Source organism: Gracilinanus agilis, chromosome 1 (genome assembly GCF_016433145.1).
Source record: "Gracilinanus agilis isolate LMUSP501 chromosome 1, AgileGrace, whole genome shotgun sequence".
Lineage (NCBI taxonomy): Eukaryota > Metazoa > Chordata > Mammalia > Didelphimorphia > Didelphidae > Gracilinanus > Gracilinanus agilis.
In genome coordinates, this window is record NC_058130.1 from 706,153,579 (window position 1) to 706,173,454 (window position 19,876).

The window sequence follows — 19,876 nt, forward strand, 5'->3', positions numbered from 1 at the left end:
GTTTAGTGGCTCTTGATAATATTCTTCACTTTTCTTTGCATAGTAGGGAACCCTACCCTTTTCACCCCTATATTTGCTCAGTTTGTATATTCTGCCTCAATATTCTTCACATCTCCCTCTCTGCTCTTCCAGCCACCCACCTGCCTCTGTTCCTTTTCTTCTCTCACTGGGACTATTGCTATAGCTTTCTAATTGGTGGTCTTGTTTCCAGTTGTTTCCCTCTCCAATCCATCCTTCATATCAGCTCTCAGAATCCTTGGCTTCCTTCAAAGTTCAGCTCAGATGCCTTTTTCTTAGGCAAAGCCTTTCCTGATCCCTACAAGTATTTTCTTCCTCCTCAAATTATCTTGTATTTACTTATCTGTATATAAGTATCACCCAAAGGGAATGTGAACTCCTTGAAGGTAGGAACTAGTTTGTTTTTGTCCTTGTATCTCAAATGCCTCTCAGTAGAGTTGTAATCTGGCTCAGGCCAACTGGGACTCTGTTCCAAAGTTCTTGCGTCTAGGCAGCTAGGTGGCATGGTAGATAGAGTGCTGGTCCTGGAATCAGGAAGACTCATCTTCCTAAGTTAAAATGTGGCTTGAGCAACTTCCTAGTCGTATAGCCCTGGACAAGTCACTTAACCCTGTTTATTTAGTTTCCACATCTAGAAATGAGCTAGAGAAAGAAATGGCAAACCACTCCAGTATTTCTGCCAAGAAAATCCTAAATGGGGGCATGCAGAGTTGGACATGACTAAACAATATATCCAAGAGTCAAGACCCAGTCTTCTTCATGGTAGCCTGTCTTTCCCACATCTTCATGGCATAAATCTAATCTTTTGCCTACTCCTAATCCATTCAACTGTTTTTTCCCTGGATAAAAGTATTTCTTAATTATGGCAGAGCCTTTTATGTAATAAATGATGTTTGCTGTGAGACTATCAAATTCTATTCTAGTATTGATTTCAAGGTTCATTGGTTGGGTGAGTACTAACCAATCCATCCCAAGAAGGCAAGAAATAGTACTATTTTGACATTACAATAAGATAATAGGTTTAGGACTAGAAGGCTCCCCCAGAGGCTATCTCTTTCATTTTATGGATGAGGAAACTGAAAATGAGATGCTCTGTGCTAGAGTAACAGTAAAAAGAAAACTAGGTTTAGTCATGGGACTTGGTTTTAAGCCTTATCCTTCTAGGTCTATGACTGAACAAATCACTCCCTCTCTAGGCCCCAATTTTCTCCAGTTATAAAATGAGGGAGTCAAACTAGATGATCTAACTTCTTTCCTTGCAACTCAGAATTTATGACTCTCTCTAATGACTCAATGACACCTCCTTTTGTGGATCAGCAATGAAACGTTCCATATTCCTGCCCTCAGAAACAAGTTAGATTGTTGCTGTGACCACTTCTGGCATCCTGGAGAAGCTCGTAACCCAAAGCTCTACATGTGTGATTGATTTATCCTGGTGCTACCAGAACTATGGGTTGGGTGGAAGGGATAGAGAAATCAGGGGTGGGGTCTCTGACCTAGGGCTGTCTGTGAGTCATGGTAGGGTCTGTAGCTCTGTTCCTTTGACTTTACTCAACAGTCAAATTAGAAAAGATTCTTAAGGCTACCATCATCTTCTTGCCACCTAGTAGCTGGGTGAGGATTTCCCAGGGCAGGAAACCAAGAGGGAAAATACCTTGACTTGATCCTTGTAACTGAGATCCATGGGGGCAGTGGGCAAGGTAAGTGAGCTGCCAATAATCTATCACATATACACAGTGTCCTCTGCCTCCTGCCCCACCAAATAGATATACCCAAAAAAGCTTTGGACACTGACACAAATGCAATGCCCTCTCTTCCCAAAATAAACTCAGGAATAGGCTGTGACACCATGCTCCCCTGCTCCATTCTGTCACAGACATATACACATAGTATCACACACACACACACACACACACACACACACACACACTTTCCCCCATCACACACATCCTAATCCAGATACATGCATCTTCCATCCTTCTCCTTACTGTGACTCTCCTCTTCCCCCCAGTCCCAGCCATGGATGGGGCCCAAGGCCTGCACACACAGTTTATTGTCCAGTACCACCCTGCCCCTTCTTGTTGCCAAGTTGCCTAGAATCGTTCCCGGGGCAGTAGCACCTGGATGGGAAGTAGGGCCTCCAGCTGGGACTCTGGTGGTATTCGGGCCTTTGTCAGGAAGAAGAGCTTGAAGTGAATGATCCTAGAGATCTGGAACTGGGTACGGTCATACTCAGGACCATCCTCTGGGCGAAGTAGGGCCAAGAATCTGGAGGTAAGGGGTCAGTGGGGTCAGGGATAGTCAGCGGAGAGGGGGGAAGTGGTGTCATTGGGGTCAAAAAGGGATCAGTGAGGACAAGGATGGTCAGTTGGGTTAGGGAGCTGCTGGGGCCAGCAGGGTCAGGAAGGGAGGTTACCAGCATAGGCAAGCATCTACGGAAGGACTGCCCCCTTTGGTTCCCCATCACAGCCTCCCCAAGTCTCCTTTTCCTCTGTACCTGTCATTTTCTAGCAGTTTCTTGGAGAGAAGGTCCTCAGCCAGGTTACGCTGGATATAATTTAGCTCCTTTTTCACGGTCTCAAACATGTCAATCTCACGCATATCAAACACCAGGGGTTTTCCATACCTAGGTGCCAGCACCAGAGTTGGGGCATGTCATGGGGGTCTCCTCTACACCTCACCCTGGGGCCTATCTGCTTAGGAGGTCCAGTGTCAGGAGGAAAGAGAAGAGATGAAGAGGGAATAGGGTATCCATTAAGGAGGGATATCAGGATGAATGCCAAAAAAACAAGAAGGGTCTGGTTGTTGGGATGAGGCCAGACTCAAAGTGGGAAAGGGATTATTCAAGCCTTAGAAGAGGCTTATGTGTGGGCATACATGTATGAAGAGAGATGGACTTGGGCTTCCTTTCCCCATACCTGATGGCCCCAAGCAGTGCCAGGCGAAGACTTTGAGGCTGCAAGTGGGCTGGGTTGAGGGTGTCCAGGTAGTTGGTATCCTGGTAGCGAAGGAATGTGGCTGCCTGACCTGAGGGATCAATAACCAGAGGCCACCTGGGGAGGCCATTGACAACACATCTGTGACTTTGATGGGCCTTTAACCTTGCTCTCCATCCCCTTTCACTGAGTCATACTAACCTTCTTTCAGTTAAAATAACTTCCCAACACCTCACACCCTTCTCATCATCACAATACCCAAGGTTCATTGTCCCCTCTGCACTGACCGACCATCAGCCTTGATCCGATCACCCACATCCTTGAGCAAAACATCATGGAGTTCAGCCACTGAACACTTCAGCCCTGGCAGTTCTTCCTCCCCTGTGGGAATGATTTGGAGACCCAAAGGCATTGGCATTCAAGCCCTGTTCCCCCCCCCCCCAAAGCCATCATTCTCTCCAAAGGCCTCAGATTCCCTCTCTGCCCCACCCCACCAAGTCCATCCTGCTGGGGTCAGTGGGGAAGCCAAAGGGCCAGCTCAGCCAGGGGCCTGATCTCCAAGTGTCTAAGGCTCACAGACCCTAAAGCTCGGGTACCTACCCTGCTGAGTCTGCTCTCTCAGCTCCAGACGAGCCAGGGCCAGCTTCTCTTCTGCCTTCTCTGCTGCTAGCCGCATCTCATCCACCACAGCCTCAGCATCTTTGATGGCCTAAGATTTGTGATATCTATGATTCCTAGCCCTGAAACTTCCTTGACTCGGTAATCCCTAACCCTGGCGGCCTATTCTCCTACCAAATACCTAGTCATCCATCATAACTTTCTGTTACGCTCAAGTTAAAATGGTTGCACAATGAATTCCCCAATATGACTACTTCTGACATTCTGAATCCCCCTGCAGGGACTGCTCATACTGTGTCCTTCATAGTATTATCTGCAAATATAACTTCTTGTTATCATCTGGGTTGACTTTCTAGCTGTATAACCCCCTAACCATGGTCCTTCTTACTTATTGAAGTGACTATATCCATAACCTATGATCCTCTGTGGGACAAAGAGGATGATCAGAGAAGAAACAGGACAACAGCTTGTGGGGTGGAAGGAGTGGAAAGACAATGAACAGAATGTAGAATGAGTCCGCTTTTATTTTGCTTCTGTTTTCTTTGCCAACCAGAATGATCTTCATACTGGGAAGGAGAAATATAATCAACAGGGAACTGAAACACAAAATAAATGAGATGGTGAGAGAGAACCTAGCGGCCGACAATTAGATTGGAGCCAGGTCTAGATGAACTACACCATGGTACTGGAAGATGTGATTGTTGAGCCACTGTCAGTGAACTTTGAGAAACTGGAGAATGGGAAGGATTGGAAAAGGGCAAATGTTCTGACTTTCAAACTGTAGACTGATTAATGTGACCTTTGATTTCTTGCAAAATCTTAGGGAATATTATTAAGGAGACAGTTTGTGAATATTTAGAAAGGAAAGCAATGATCATCAAGATCTCGCAGTTTCATCAAGAACAAGATTGCTAGACTAATTTTCTTTTTTGATTGTTTTTTTACACTAGTTGATGAGATAAATGGCAAACAGTATTCCTGGACTTCACATGTATGACAAAATCTTTATGGAAATAATATCTTTATGGAAATAAATAGGCTGGATGAGAGCATAATTAGATTAATATGGAACTAGCTGAATGATAGAATCCAAAGAGTAATCAATAGTTCACTATCAACTTGGAAGGTATCTAGTGGAGTGCCCTAAAGCTATATATCTTCAACCATATGCTGTTCAACATATTTGCCAATGATTAAGCAAAGGCACAATTATCAAATTTACAAATGAAATATGATGCTTAAAAGGCAAAGTAACATAGACAAAGTCAGCATCCAAAACAATCTCAAAATAGTAAAACACTAGGCCTAATCAAATAAGATGAAATTCAATAGGGACAGATCCTACTATCAGATGCTCTGGAAGAAAATTGTCTGAGAAGGAGTAAGATAAAAAGGCTTGAGTTGAATAAGGAGAAAGAAATTGTGAAGGCAATTGGACTTGTAAAGAAGGCCAGGGATTGCTTTAAAAAAAATTTTTTTTTAAATCCTTACCTTCTGTTTTGGAGTCAATACTGTGTATTGGCTCCAAGGCAGAAGAGTGTGATAAGTGAGAAGGGTAGGCAATGAGGGTCAAGTGACTTGCCCAGGGTCACACAGCTGGGAAGTGTCAGATGCCAGATTTGAACCTAGGACCTCCTTTCTCTAGGCCTGACTCTCAATCCTGAGCTACCCAGCTGTCCCACCAGGGACTGATTTTTGAGAAGTAGAAATTTGGGATAAATTGAGGAATTTGAAGAACACTCATCAAGTCTTAATTCTACTTTAGGCTTTCATTAGAGAAGATCACAGGATAAAGAATAAGATTAAGGAATGTGAGATAAAATGGTAGTTAACAAGATAAAGTAAGGTAAGGTAAGTAAAACCTAGTAATTACTAGAAAACAAATTGGTAAACTGCTAAGCAAAACAAAATGGAAAGAAAATTGGGTATGACTAAATTATCTACAATTGAGGAAAGATTGTGGTAAAAGAAAAAAACTAACTTGAATGGATTAATAAATAAGAACTAGTTTAAAAAATAAATAAAAGCTAGTTTTAAGAAATCAATACAATAGGTAAATCATTAGCTAATTTGATTAAATAAAGAGGAAAACTATATTAAAAGATTCAAAAGAGGGGAAAAAAAGGAAATTCACAACAAATGAATAAAGGAAATTTTAAGAAATTATTTTGCCCAACTATATGCCAATAAAACCAACAAATTAAATAAAATGAGTGTTTACCCCCCAAATGCCCATTTTAACCAAACAAGAAAAGAGAACTTAAATAATATAGTCTTAGGAAAAAAAAACAAAACGATGACTTTCAATCTTGATATTAGTCAATGATTTGACCTAACAACACAATAGCTCATGTGATTTTTTTTTTAAACCTTCTGTCTTAGAATCAATACTGTGTATTGGTTTTAAGGCAGAAGAGTGGTAAGGGCTAGGCAATAGGGGTTGAGTGACTTGCCTATGGTCGCAGTACTAGAAAGTGTCTGATGCCAAATTTGAACCTAGAACTTCTTTTGTCTAGCTTGGCTATCAATCCATTGAGCCATATAGCTTTCCCCTCATGTGATCTTAATCTACATTATGTAGGGAGTGTGATTAGAACACCTTAGTCACAGTTAATTTCTTATTAATCATATTAACAAAGTTAAAGCTTAAGGATTTTGTTCTGGTATTGTTGGTGACTTCCCATATTCAAATGGTTCTCTCAGAAAGAACTATGGGAATAGAAACACACAAGACAAATACAAAAAACACAAAAGAAAAACTTCATAACATCATTTATCACTTATTTGTATGGATATATGATTTGGGGTTTTGACCCTTTGGTAAAAACGAATAATGTGGAAATAGGTATCAAGTGATAAGATTTGTACAACCCAGTGAAATTGCTTGTTGGTTCTGGGAGTGGGGAGAGAAGAGGGAAGGGAAAGAAAATGAATCATGGAAACATGGAAAAATATTTTAAAAAAATAAAATTTTTAAAAATGGATCTCTCAGCTGAAGGGGATATTCCCTCTTGTTGCCCATTCATATCTATCCGTCTTGTGCTACTCCTATTTCTATCCTCTTCTAAGCTTAGCACAAGGATCTACCCAATGTGCAGGAAGAGTGGGGTTCTTATTTTCTCTTTACTAATCAATAGAGGATCAGTGATGCACACAGACTGTCCATGGTTTCTCTCTGGCTCTCTTGCCTCTTGACCAGCCCATCTTTTTCAATCAAGAATTTTTTAGATATCATTTACTCTGGTTTTTCTTTCTAATTCCTTATCTGTTATGGGTTTAGCCTGCTCACACCCATTGTTGTCTTTGGAGTGACAATTATTATTATTATTTTTTGGAGAATGAAATGTTCCATGATTTGTAACCATACAGCCTTCAAAAAATACATATGGTAAGAAGATGGAACTTTAGTTCTAGGAGACAGTTGAAGTCATTAAAAGAACATTGCAATTTCTCTGAGGCAGTGCAGCTGGTTCTCCTCAATTATGAGCTCAATTTGTTATCAATTTACAGTGTCTATCCTAGATTTATATATTAATGAACAAACTTCAAATTTCAGTGTTGTTCAGCAAACTGTATGTCATAATCTGGACAGACATTATTCATTCATATTATATGTAAATACATACATACATATATGTAAATCTCTCTCTCTCTCTCTTCCCCCACCCCCCCTCACCATCCCTGCCTCGTAGATAGTTAAGTTGAACTGTTCTGAGTGTTCCAAGAGGCTCTGCAGTGTTTTAGGGCTTCCTGCAATCAGAATAATGTCATCTACAAACAGAATATCTGAAATCTCTCTTAAACTTGAACTTTTTCATGGATCTCCTACATGACCCTGGCAAACAATTTTGGTGTGATGTCTCCATTTTTTAAAACAAATCTAATATTAATGACCAGAGGGCCACTGAATAAAGTTACCGCTATTATTAAAAAGTTATCAAGGATTCTTGGGAAATTTTAATGAACACATAGGACACACCTTATCAGAAGGGAGCTTTTAAGGCAGTATTTTTTTCTACTGAATCAAAAGTTGTTGTTTTTTTAAGTCAACAAAAACTCCAGCACACGCAAGAAATGATGAACAGGATGATTTCAGAAAGAGCTGGAAAGACCTACATGAACTGATGCAAAGTGAAATAAAACCAGGAAAACATTGTATACAGTGACAAGCAATATTGTGGAATGACTAACTGTGATATACTTAGTTAGCTACCCTCAGCAACACAATGATCTAGGATAATTCTGAGAGACTTGTGGTAAAGAATGCTATCCATCTCCAGAAAAAGAGATTTTTTTTTTATTATAAAGATACTTTATTTTACCAATTATATACAGTTTGAAATAGATTTTAATATTAGCTGAAGGGTCATTTGTAACCCTGAGTCACAAATGTATTTTTATTTCTGAGAAGTTCTAAATTTAGTTATGATCTACTTTTAACAAAGCCTTAAAAAGTAATATTATATTCTAGGTAAATTAATTTGCTTTCTTAAATTCACATAGTTGGGCTTTTGCCTGGCAGGTTAGTAATTTATTTCTAGTCAATTCCTGCACACATAAATTGGATGCAAATAAAATAGTTTTCCAATTTATAGTTATTCTTTTCCCCTTCCCTGAAGAACATTGTATATAGTTGTTTTTTAACTCTTAACTTCTTTCTTAGAATGGATTCTTAGGCAGAAGAGTAGTATGGGTTTAAATGGCATTAAAGTGATTTGCCCAGGATCAGCATCTAAGGCCAAATTTGAACCCAGGTCCTCTTTCCTGAAGTCAGAAAGATCTATTCAAATGTAACACCAGATACTTTATGATTGAATTTGGGCAGATCATTTAACTTGCTTGCCTAGTTTCCTTATCTGTAAAATGGGGATAATAATAGTGCTTGAAAATTTCAGTGTGAGCATTTATTTGTACCTTAGAAATCAGTAAACAGTACAAATCAGAGTTCAATTTCTTTTGTTGATTATCTAGATTCAAGAAAGTGATGGAAAAATATTAATAATGTAGATTAAACTTTAAAGTGTGTGAACATTTTATTTTTGGAGAACCAGTTGTGCTTACATCCCTGCCTCAACTCATTCTTGTAGGTTTAGTTCCCTGGGGAATGACTACTCCCAGGTTTAAGATACTCTGTGAATCTGTATTTCTAAAAATATGGTTATTAACCTTTCTCACCAATGTGTTTGCATTTTTTTAGTCTGCTAGAAGACTTGATTAGCTTAATGCAAAGGCATTTATTGAAATCTCATAGTAAAAACTGTAGTAATGCAATGTCTCTATCATAAATGTGGGGCCCATTGTCCCACAAAATACACACAGTGTCAGTCAGAAGATGGATGTTTATAGAGTTCACAAGAGGAGAGGAAAACACATAAGAAGCACATGTTACTAAGGCACCTTTGAGAAGAAACAACTAGCTCAAGTCACAATTGCTGCTGAGTTGCAGAGCCACTGATGTCTTCCCACTACTCCTGCTGATCTTGGTCTTACAGTCTCTGACGGAAGCTGTTTTACTACTTGGCAACAGATACTACTTTGTCCATCTTTGAGCTCAATTGACATCCTGGCTTAGGGCACTAGTATGCACCAGAAAGAACCAGAGCCTCTACATCAAGACCAGCAGGAATCTTGGCTCTGGGAACTATCAACTGCAGGTGCTAGGTTCTCAACTGCTTTTATCATTCCCTCTACTTGACTACAAATTAAAAGGCAGCTAAGTGGTACAGTGGATAGGGCACTGGACCTGGACTTTGGAAGGCCTGAATTCAAATTCAGTCTTGGAAACATGCTAGATATGTTACCTTGGGCAAGCCACTTAATTTCTGTTTGACTCAGTTTCTTCAAATATAAAATGGGGATAACAATAGCAGCTACTATGATTGTTGTGAGGATAAAATGAGCTAATATTTGTAGAGCACCTGGCACATATTAGGCAGTTGGCACTATATAAATGTTAGCTATTATTATTCATAGTGTTGGTATTTTTACTATTGCTATTATTCTAAAGTTAGACTCAGCAAGCTCAGTAATTTTTCTTTTAAACTCAGATTTTTCCCCATTTGCCCACAGATTGGGCAGAGAAAAGTCACCAGAACAAACCCATTATTTTTTGGATTTCCTGACCTCTTTCTGACCTCCTCACCCTTTGAATGGTCCCTGACAAATGAACCATTCATAAATCTAAGGCCTATAGAAGGTCCAACTGGGAGCTTTCAGATATTCTTAATGAAGTAAAAAATGGACCACTCAAAATCTGAAAGACGACTTGCACCTTTATAATGCAATAAAAAACAGAACACCAATTTCAATGACTGGCACTATTTTTAAGAAGACTAATAAATGGATATTTAGTAATCAGAAAAAGAGAGAACTCAAATGATCAGAATTAGAAGTATGAAAGCAAAGATCACAAAAATAAAAAGAAATGAAGAAAATTAGCATGGATTACTACGCATCTTTATGCTAATAAATTTGAGAACCTGAAGAATATCTACAAACACATTAAAGATCCAAATTGACAAAAAAGGAAAAAAGGATAAACTAAATTGACCAATCTTAGAGGGAGGAGACAGTTAAGTCATTCATTAATGCATTGTCCTATAAAAATATACAGTGTCTAGACAAACTGACAAGTGAATTCTACCAAAGCTTTCAAAGGGGAAATCAACATCATGTTATATAGGAATAATCTATTTAAATATAGAAAAAGACTAAATGCTACCTGGTTCTTTCTCTGAGGCAAATATAGTTTTCATCCTTAAGCCCGACAAGGTCTAAAATGGAAAACTGAAGAACAAATGAATACTTCAATATTTTGAAACATTTGTGATGCTGTTAAAGGTGGACATTCCCTCAGGTGGTACAGACTGCAGCTCGTTCTTTCATCTTGCACAATTCTTGTCCACTGCTAAAATATCTTCCACAAAAGGTCCACCTAACACGCTAAGGGGTTTTCCTCCAGGTCTCCTGACATTTTGTGGATGCCACTGGAGCCAATGGGCTATCTATCTACTATCTTTCCCTTTCCTATAGGATGGGCCACATTTTCTGGTTTTATATTATTCTGATGACATCCTTTACCCTACTTTTTTTTTTTTAAACCCTTGTACTTCGGTGTATTGGCTGCAAGGCAGAAGAGTGGTAAGGGTAGGCAATGGGGGTCAAGTGACTTGCCCAGGTCACACAGCTGGGAAGTGTCTGAGGCCAGATTTGAACCTAGGACCTCCTGTCTCTAGGCCTGACTCTCACTCCACTGAGCTACCCAGCTGCCCCTACCCTACTTCTTTTGAGCACTTCTTAATCTGTACTGTGTCCATTTAACCTCCATTCATCACCACTCTCAACTTTCTTCTGAGATTTTGGAAGTCCATGACTCAAATCCATAGTATATCAGCAGATTCTGATGTTAAAAAGAGATCTGATTTTTATTTTGTGGAGAAATTTCTCCCTGAAACATTAAAAGTTCAATATCACTCTCCGAAGACAATCTAGCTCAGTTTCTGCCTTCTTTTCAATTCAGGACGCATATAATTGCTTATAGGAAGAGCCTATCCAATTCCCAAATGTGCATGCATATACATACACATACATACACACAAAATTTTCTAATTGATTGGATTTGTAGTTGCCCATCCAACTGCCTATCACAGATGTACAAAAGTCATTGTTCACCCACTTGGTTTTTCCTGGGTGGATAGTTTGATCAAACTCTTTTGGGGTGATTATGAATCTCAGTTAGGAGATATTTCTGGGTTGTTCACACAAATCTTTTGATTTTAACATGTACCTGGGAAATTGTGGAAAAGAATCTTTAAGGTGGAATTTTATATTACCAAATAATTTTTATAGTTAACTAATCAAAGATTCATGTGAACAAGCTTATTTGAAAGCTATATCTAACCTAGAAGACAGTATTATGGAATCTTATATCCTCTATAACTTTCAGTGATTTAAAAAAATCATAATCATCTTCTGTAGAGTAATTTTTTCAAAAACACACCTATTCCCTTATCATATCTTCATCAAAGATGTTCGTGATGGGTATGTTGATTATTTTCACAAACATTTTATAGGTATTACAAATAAGCATATAGATTAGTCACCAGTGAAAAATCTGTCACTTTTTTTTTTAAACCCTTGTACTTTCGGTGTATTGTCTCATAGGTGGAAGAGTGGTAAGGGTGGGCAATGGGGGTCAAGTGACTTGCCCAGGGTCACACAGTTGGGAAGTGGCTGAGGCCGGGTTTGAACCTAGGGCCTCCAGTCTCTAGGCCTGACTCTCACTCCACTGAGCTACCCAGCTGCCCCTGTCACTTTTTTTTGATAACATTTTTTTTCCCCAAGTCTCTGGCATTTTCCCCTCTTTTGAGATCGAGTTCCTCAGTGTCCTTGTAATTGTGTCACTTCTAGCAGAGACCTTCTTTGTGTTTGTTTTTATCTAGATTAGGTGTTCTTTCCATCTTTGTTTCCTTTAGTGGGATTTCTATTTCCTCATATAGCATATCAGGGACTGTAATATTAAGAGTTGTTAAATATTATCAGAAGAGACTAGGGCGAAGCTGGGTAGCTCAGTGGATTGAGAGCCAGGCCTAGAGTTGGGAGGTCCTAGGTTCAAATCTGGCATCTGATACTTCTTAGCTGTGTGACCCTGGGCAAGTCACTTGACCACCATTGCCTAGCCCTTACCACTCTTCAGCCTTGGAGCCAATACACAGTATTGACTCCAAGACAGAAAGTAAGGGTTTAAAAAAAAAAAAAAAGATTACATTGACCTCACTGACCTCATGGTTGGAGCAGGTTTTGTGATAGCTTTGAAAACTTACTACACCTGAAATCCTTTGATCTGATCAGATGTTAATCACTGCTTCCCCTCCCAAGCACTCCTCCCTACTGCCCTCCCTACTTAAGTGTATTTAAATCCTGCCCCTCTGCCCCTCTTCAGGCATTCTTGCCCTCTGTGAGGAAGACCTGCATTACAATTCCCTTGCCTTTATTAAAGACCCATATTGTTGCTCCTTTGGTGTAGTACAAGTTATTTCAGGTTGATAAAGAGTCCAGATGAAGTGGGAGTCCAATGTCATTAAGAATAAAAATTTATTATAGAAATGTTTTAGACTTTTTACATTCATTTGTTCATTGCCCTCCTTTCAGCTTTATTCTTAAATGCCCTTGGGATGAGTTTGCTTAGTTAGGTCTTTCATCAAGATTTCTTTAAACTTGTTTTTCCCTTCATAGCTTCCCACTATTTTATGAGATAATGTGGCTTATGTTCACCTAGCATCATCTTATGTAAGATTTTTATAAATAAGTTTGGGTTCTAAAATGATTTTGTCCTTGCCTGCATTATATCTTCCCTGGGCAAAGAGGGCAAGTATGGCTAGCTGAGGGTCCAGGTTTGTTCTCCTCCATATGGTGACTGAGTTATTTATACTGGTTAAGCTTCCTTAGAAGTCTGTGCTGACATTCTTTTTTCCATTTTCTTTTTTTTTTTTTTTCAGTGTTTAACTGCTTGTTTAAGTTGATGTGACTAGGGTTGCCTCATTTGAATGTCATATCTTTTTCTCATTTTTATTTCTTTTAAGTTGATATCAATGTTGAGCTTTGTTTTAATGATTCATCAGAGTGACTATAAACAAATAGCTGATTCAGAAATTACATAGAAATAGATGACTTTCTGTTGTTTTGAAGAGGCCTTTCTGATGGTTCCAGTTATCAAAGTTTGTCTAATGGTTTTGTGATATTTAGAATTGCCTTGAAACATCAAGGTCAGCCTGATACAGCAGTGACATATGCCCGGGAAATACCTTGGCAATGTTCCTGACCACAAGAAAAGGTCCGAGTGCCTGAACAGTGCTATTCTTCCCTCTGTCTTATAGAAGTCACATCCTGGTTTACATTCCAAGTGGTTGACAATACATCTATGGCTGGACAGAATTCCTCCTTTTTGCCCAATGCTAGAAGATTCTCTCCTCTCTTTCTTAAAATGCTATAAAAACTGTCATCTTCTCCTCCTTGGACTAGGATTTAACCAACCCCCACACGTCTGTGTGACTTCTCTCACTCTCAATGGAAATAAATATCTATGCTGCAGAGCCATTTGCCTGATTAGTTTATTAGAGTAACATAACTGTTGCCTGTTTGGTTCTAAAGTTGACAGTCAATGGTGACAGATTGTAGGATCAGATAGAGGATGCTTCTTGGGCTCTCCATGATCAAGCTGAGGTATGGTACCTAAAGAGGTCCCTTGTGTTTCAACTCAGTCTGGACCCCTGCAGATAGCAGTGAATGGCCCAATCCCCAGTTTTGGTTCCTAAAACTCCTATCTTTGGTTGAGCTTTGAAATTTGAAAGATTAAATTGTTGATCTCATGACTGAAGAGATTTTTGCCTGTCTCTTCTTGGGAGAGCTCTTGGTTGTAGGACAAAGTTCTGCTTTGGTTTTTGGTTAACGGTACCTTTTAGCTATTGGTCTTTTCCTTGGATTATGGGAAATTTAGTTAGCAATAAGAAGTCACCAAAGGAATGTGATGGTAGGGCATCTGTATTTGATTTATGGATCTCCTGGAGGTGTCAGTAGGTAAGAACTCTATTATTCTGTGTAAGGATCCTTTAGTTTTAATGATGGGAAATAAAAATAATCATGATAACCACTGACCACAAAAATGAAGATCTTTGATCAGGATGAAATAGAATTATTAAAAACAAAGCCACCTGTAAGTTTCTGGATTGAATGATTTTCAGAAATTGACTCCAAAATTTTAAAAATGATAGTTTTGCATTTGTTCTATGTGTATTGTCTGTCTGCATCTCTATTTTATAGCCTATGGAAGCAGCCAGTGAAATTTTTTTTCCCCAAGAGACAGTAAATCAGGCAAGTAGGACTTGAGAGGTTCTTAATTGTTTGATGTTTATAAACCCATGTTTTAGTTTGTCTGTATTTAGAGAATTCTATGTGCTAGAATTTTAGAAAGAAAACCTCTATGTGTTTTGTGATTTGTTTTAGACCTTTTCCTATTGAGAAAGAGAAGGAGTTAAAAAGAATTTCTGGTGCAAATTAATTGGAAGATGAAGTTGTAGATCCCTAAATTGTTCCTTTAAATGATTTTTATAAAATCAGAGGTACTATGTAGTGAGTTTGGAGTGGACACTCCTTAAATTTTAAGCTAAAAGAAATTAATTTAACAGGAGAATAGAAAAAATCAATAGAATGCTATTGATTTAACTGCCAAGAAAACAAGATCATTCTTCTGATTGGCAGAGCGATGTTGGCAGAAATATTCAAGAAAGTCTTTGTAAACTGGGGATTGAAATTAAAGGTAAAGAAGTTATTAGAACATTTAATTGGACATTTTCCAAGCTTTGTAGTGAAGTAGAAATGACCCCTGTATTTTTCAGAAATTTTACTGTAAATCATATAGTTATGTATTTGAATTCTTTTTTTTTTTTTAACTCTTACCTTCTGACTTAGAATCAATACTGTGGATTGGTTCCAAGGCAATAGAGCAGAAAGTATGGGGTTAAATCACTTGCCCAGGGTCACACTGCTAGGACTTGCCCAGGGTCACACTGAAGCTAGACTTGAACCCAGGACTTCCCATCTGTAAGCTTGTCTCTCAATCCACTGAGCTACCTAGCTGCCCTCTATTTGAATTCTTAAAAATTGTTTTCTTGTCCCCATCCCTAAAAGAAGAGTTTTGTTTAAGTAAGAAATTGGAATTGTATATGATATTTACTTATGGAATTCTTTGTGTTATTTCTGTGAATAATTTCCAGAACTTCATTGTTCTGTTAAGGATTTTTATATTTGCTAAAAAAGCATCTTAAAGAAATTTTGGTGCTTTCATCTCCTAATAAACAGCAGAATTGGCAATTATTTAATATAGAAACTGGGTATGATAAGCACTGTATATTTACCTCATTATTCTATTGATTGGCTACAAAAATCTCATAAATGATAATTGTGTATGAAGTTTTCAGTATGATTGGTTTAAAGTAAATTGTGAATCCCTAATTTATTGTTCTTCTTATAGTTCTTTTGTTAATAAAATAAGAACCACAAGGTTTTGGTTGGTTTTTACCATCTCAACTAGTTATTGGAGAAGCAAAATTTGAGAAGTTCTCCTAAATTGTACTGAGATCTGCTTTGTAAAACATTTTAGAAGGAACACCTAAGGAATCTCTGCAAGTAACTTGGAACCTCTGAAACAAATCTATTAGAGAAAAGGCCTAACTCTGAATGCCCAAGAAAAGTTTTTGGAGATCAACCAACCATACAGGACATCTGAGATTCAAATTGAAATTTTGTGGACATTGAGGATGGGCTACTAAAATGCAAACAGAGACCTGATGTTAGTTAATGTTGATATTCATTATTATATTGCTTTGGCTTTTTGTTTCTCTGTATCTCTACTTTGAGTTCTTATGTTTCTTAATATTTTCATAAGTATTGTGTTGAGATACCCACAACTGATTATGACCAAAAATTATGTCCCAGTAAATTTTTCTTTTTTGACCATCCCTCAGCCTAAAAGGGAGAAATATCAAGGGTTAAAATTTTCTAACAGTTTGGTGATATTAAGAATTGCGTTGGAACATCAGGATCAGCTTGACACACCAGTGACATATGTCCTAGAAATAACTTTGAAATGTTCCTGCCACAAGAGAAGGTCAGAATACCATGAATAATGCCCTGTTTCCGTCTATCTTATAGGAGTCACATCCTGGTTTACAGTCCAAGCAGTTTTATAATTGTTGCTTGTTTGGTTCTAAGACTGACATAGTTTAGAACCGAAACAAAATGTGATGCTCACAAATCATCTAAGATTTAACAAAAATAAGTATATTTAACAATATCATGAAAAGAATACTTGGCAAGAATGTGGTATTGTTTCAGGTCGATGCAACTTGCCTGATTTCACATTTGCTAAGGAGGTATGCCAGGCAGAAGAAGCATGCTAAGCTTGAGGAGCCCCAAACTCTTTGTGTAATCGGGTAAACAGGAAGCTACGTTAATGGTTTGAGCCTTAGTCTCTTGTAGTAATGAAGTCTTTGAGGGTGGTTTCATTATCTTTCAAGGAAAAATTAGCCCAGGCTGTGTGGAAAAAATATTGTTCCTACGCCATTTGTTCATTAAAATATAATCTATGTCTTGTAATGATTTATAATAATTATTAAGCTGTAAGAAACTATGAATATGAGGAATTCAAAGAAACATGGGAAGATTTGTGTGAAATAAACAGAATCAGGGGAATAATATATATATAATTACAAAACACAATTTCCTAATCCTGGCTGAACTCATCTTGGACTTCTTTGATTTATTCACAATGCCCCCAGAAAACTCATCATTGAGAAATCTCATATTGCAAGATCCAATTAGCCCTGTCACACACCTTATCTGTACAACTTTGGTCTTCTGGAAGGGTGGAGCCGTAAACTCTTGCATTTAAGGAGAAAGAATAGGATAGACATCTCCACAGATATCTTTTCATTTTTCATACAGCTTCACTAATTTTGGAATTCTTTATCTTCTTCCCATCCCTTCTTGCCCCCCCATATTAAGTCACTTCCCTCTTTAGCTTCCTTTTATGTATTGTCTTCCCCCATTAGATTGTAAGTTCTTTGTGCTTAGCAGTCTGACACACATAGTAAATGCTTAGTAAATGTTTATTGGCTATTGACTAAAGACAATTACTACAGTAAAATGAATGAAATCAACAATAAAAGGAAGTCAAATTCTGATGAACTCAAAACTTCAGCTTTTTCTTTCTAGGTGCTTTACAATATATATTTTTTATTTTTAATTTTGAAGTGCTAGATTTTGGCTTCAGTGTTCCTGGGAGTTTTCATTTTAAGGTTTCCTTTAGGAAGTGATTAGCGATTATTTCTATTTTCACTTCTCCTTCTTGTTCTAATATATCTGGGCAGTTTTCTTTCATGATTTCTTTAAAATCTAGGCTCTTTTTTTGGTCATGGATTTCGTGTAGTCCAATGATTCTTAAATTGTTTCTCCTTGATCTGTTTCCCATATCAGTGTTTTTTGTTTTTTTATTTTTTTTTAAACCCTTACCTTCTGTCTTGGAGTCAATACTGTGTATTGGCTCCAAGGCAGAAGAGTGGTAAGGATAGGCAATGGGGGTCAAGTGACTTGTCCAGGGTCACACAGGGTGGAAGTGCCTGAGGTCCATATCAGTTGTTTTTGATATGACATCTTATATTTTCTTCTATTTTAAAAATCTTATGAGTTTGTTTAGGTTTGTTTTGAGTTTGTTAGGTCCATTGTATTTTGAAGGGATTTATAATTTCAGTAAAATGTTATACCACTAGGGGGCAGCTGGGTAGCTCAGTGGATTGAGAGTCAGGCCTAGAGATGGGAGGTCCTAGGTTCAAATTCGGCCTCAGACACTTCCCAGCTGTGTGACCCTGGGCAAGTCACTTGACCCCCATTGCCTACCCTTACCACTCTTCCACCTGTAAGTCAATACACAGAAGTTAAGGGTTTAAAAAAAAATGTTATACCACTTGTGCTAAGCTACTAATTATTTTCCCATGTCTTTATCCTTAGCAGTAATTTATTTTCCAATTTATTTCTCTAATACTCTCATTTTATTTATAAAATCATTTTTGTGGCTGCTCAATTATTTTTCAGTTATGTCTGACTCTTCATGATCCCATTTAGATTTTCTTGGAAAAGACACTGAGGTGGTCTGCTATTTCCTTCTCCAGCTCATTTTATACATGAGGAAACCAAGGCAAACAGAGTTAAGTGATTTGCCCAAGTTCACACAACTAGTAAGTGTATGAGGCCATATTTAAACTCAAGATAGTCTTCTTGACTCCAGGCCTGATACTCTCTTCACTGTACCCAACAAAATAATTTAAAAATCTTTTAAAACTCTTGCTTCATTTCTTCCAGAAATTCCAGTTGAACTTGTTTGTACCAAGGTGTTTTTTTCTTTGAAGTTTTGCTTATATATATTTTAAGTCATTCTCATTATTGAGACGGATGGGTGTCCCTGTCACCATAATAGCTCTTTATAATGGGATTATTTTTTGTTTTTTCATTTTGATCAAGGGTCACGCATTTAGAATGCCAACAGATAAGTTAAAGTTTATAACTGGGCTAAAAGCTTTGTGATTTTTAGCAGCATCTGCCTCCTTCATTGCAGAAGCATAAAGTAGTCACATAGGCTTGAGGGCCATTTTGCATTTTTAGTATGGTCAAATAATTAATCTCTTAATGGGCAACCTACTGGTGATGAGCCTCTCTGTATTTAGCTAGTTTGGTCTCCAGAAAGCAGACATACATTGTTGCCAGGATCATATGTAAGGCCTTTTCTAGCATGGTGGAACCTGCTAAATAATTTACCTTTGTGTCTTCTAAATCCCTCCTGAATAGAGAAATGCAAATCAAAACAATTCTGAGGTGCCACCTGACACCTAGATTGGCCAATATGACAGTAAAGGAAAATAATAAATGTTGGAGGGGATGTGGCAAAATTGGGACACTAATACACTACAGTTATGAACTGATTCAGCCATTCTGGAAGGCAATTTGGAATTATGCCCACAGGGCTTTAAAAGAATGCATACCCTCTGATCTAGCTATACCATTACTAGGTTTGTATCCTAAAGAGATAATAAAGAAAAATGTTTGTAAAAAAATATTCATAGCTGCACTCTTTGTGGTGGCAAAAAATTGGAAAATGAGGGGGTATCCCTCAATTGGGGAAAAGCTGAACAAATTGTGGTATATGATGGTAATGAAATACTATTGTGCTATAAGGAATGATGAACTGGAGGATTTCTTTATGAACTGGGAGAACCTCCAGGAACTGATGCAGAACGAAATGAGCAAAACCAAGAGAACATTAAACACAGAAAATGAAACACTGTGGAACAATCCAATGTAATGGACTTTGCTACTATAAGACAATCCCAAAGGATTTATGAGAAAGAATGCTATCCACATTGAGAGAACTGTGGGAGTAGAAATACAGAAGAAAAACAAATGACTTAACATTTGTTTATATGGATATATGATTGGGGGTTTTGGTTTTAAAAGATTGCTCTATTGCAAAAATGAATAGTATGAAAATAGGCATAAGTGCTAACATTTGTTTAACCTAGTGGAAGTGCTTAGTGGATACAGGAGGGAAAGAAAATGAATTATATAAACATGGGGAAATATTTTTAAAAGAAAATATAAAAGAAAAAATTTTACCTTTGCTGGTAAAATCTTTTAGGATGTAAGATCATTTCCATTATACACTGATGCCTGGAGTAGAACTTGGTGGAGATGTTAAA

The 19,876-nt window shown here is 37.9% G+C and overlaps 1 protein-coding gene across 1 annotated transcript in view; it reads right to left on the reverse strand.

The window, feature by feature from the left end:
- Positions 1–2,111: 2,111 nt before the first annotated feature.
- The window catches only part of IQANK1 (IQ motif and ankyrin repeat containing 1), a 47,504-nt gene continuing 29,739 nt past the window's right edge, over positions 2,112–19,876 (reverse strand). The window contains exons 11-15 of the mRNA XM_044684761.1: positions 3,555–3,663; positions 3,242–3,335; positions 2,937–3,071; positions 2,516–2,644; positions 2,112–2,286 (exon numbers count right to left, since the gene is read on the reverse strand). Of these exons, the coding sequence (XP_044540696.1) occupies positions 2,112–2,286; positions 2,516–2,644; positions 2,937–3,071; positions 3,242–3,335; positions 3,555–3,663 (642 nt within the window). The remainder of the gene's footprint in view (positions 2,287–2,515; positions 2,645–2,936; positions 3,072–3,241; positions 3,336–3,554; positions 3,664–19,876) is intronic.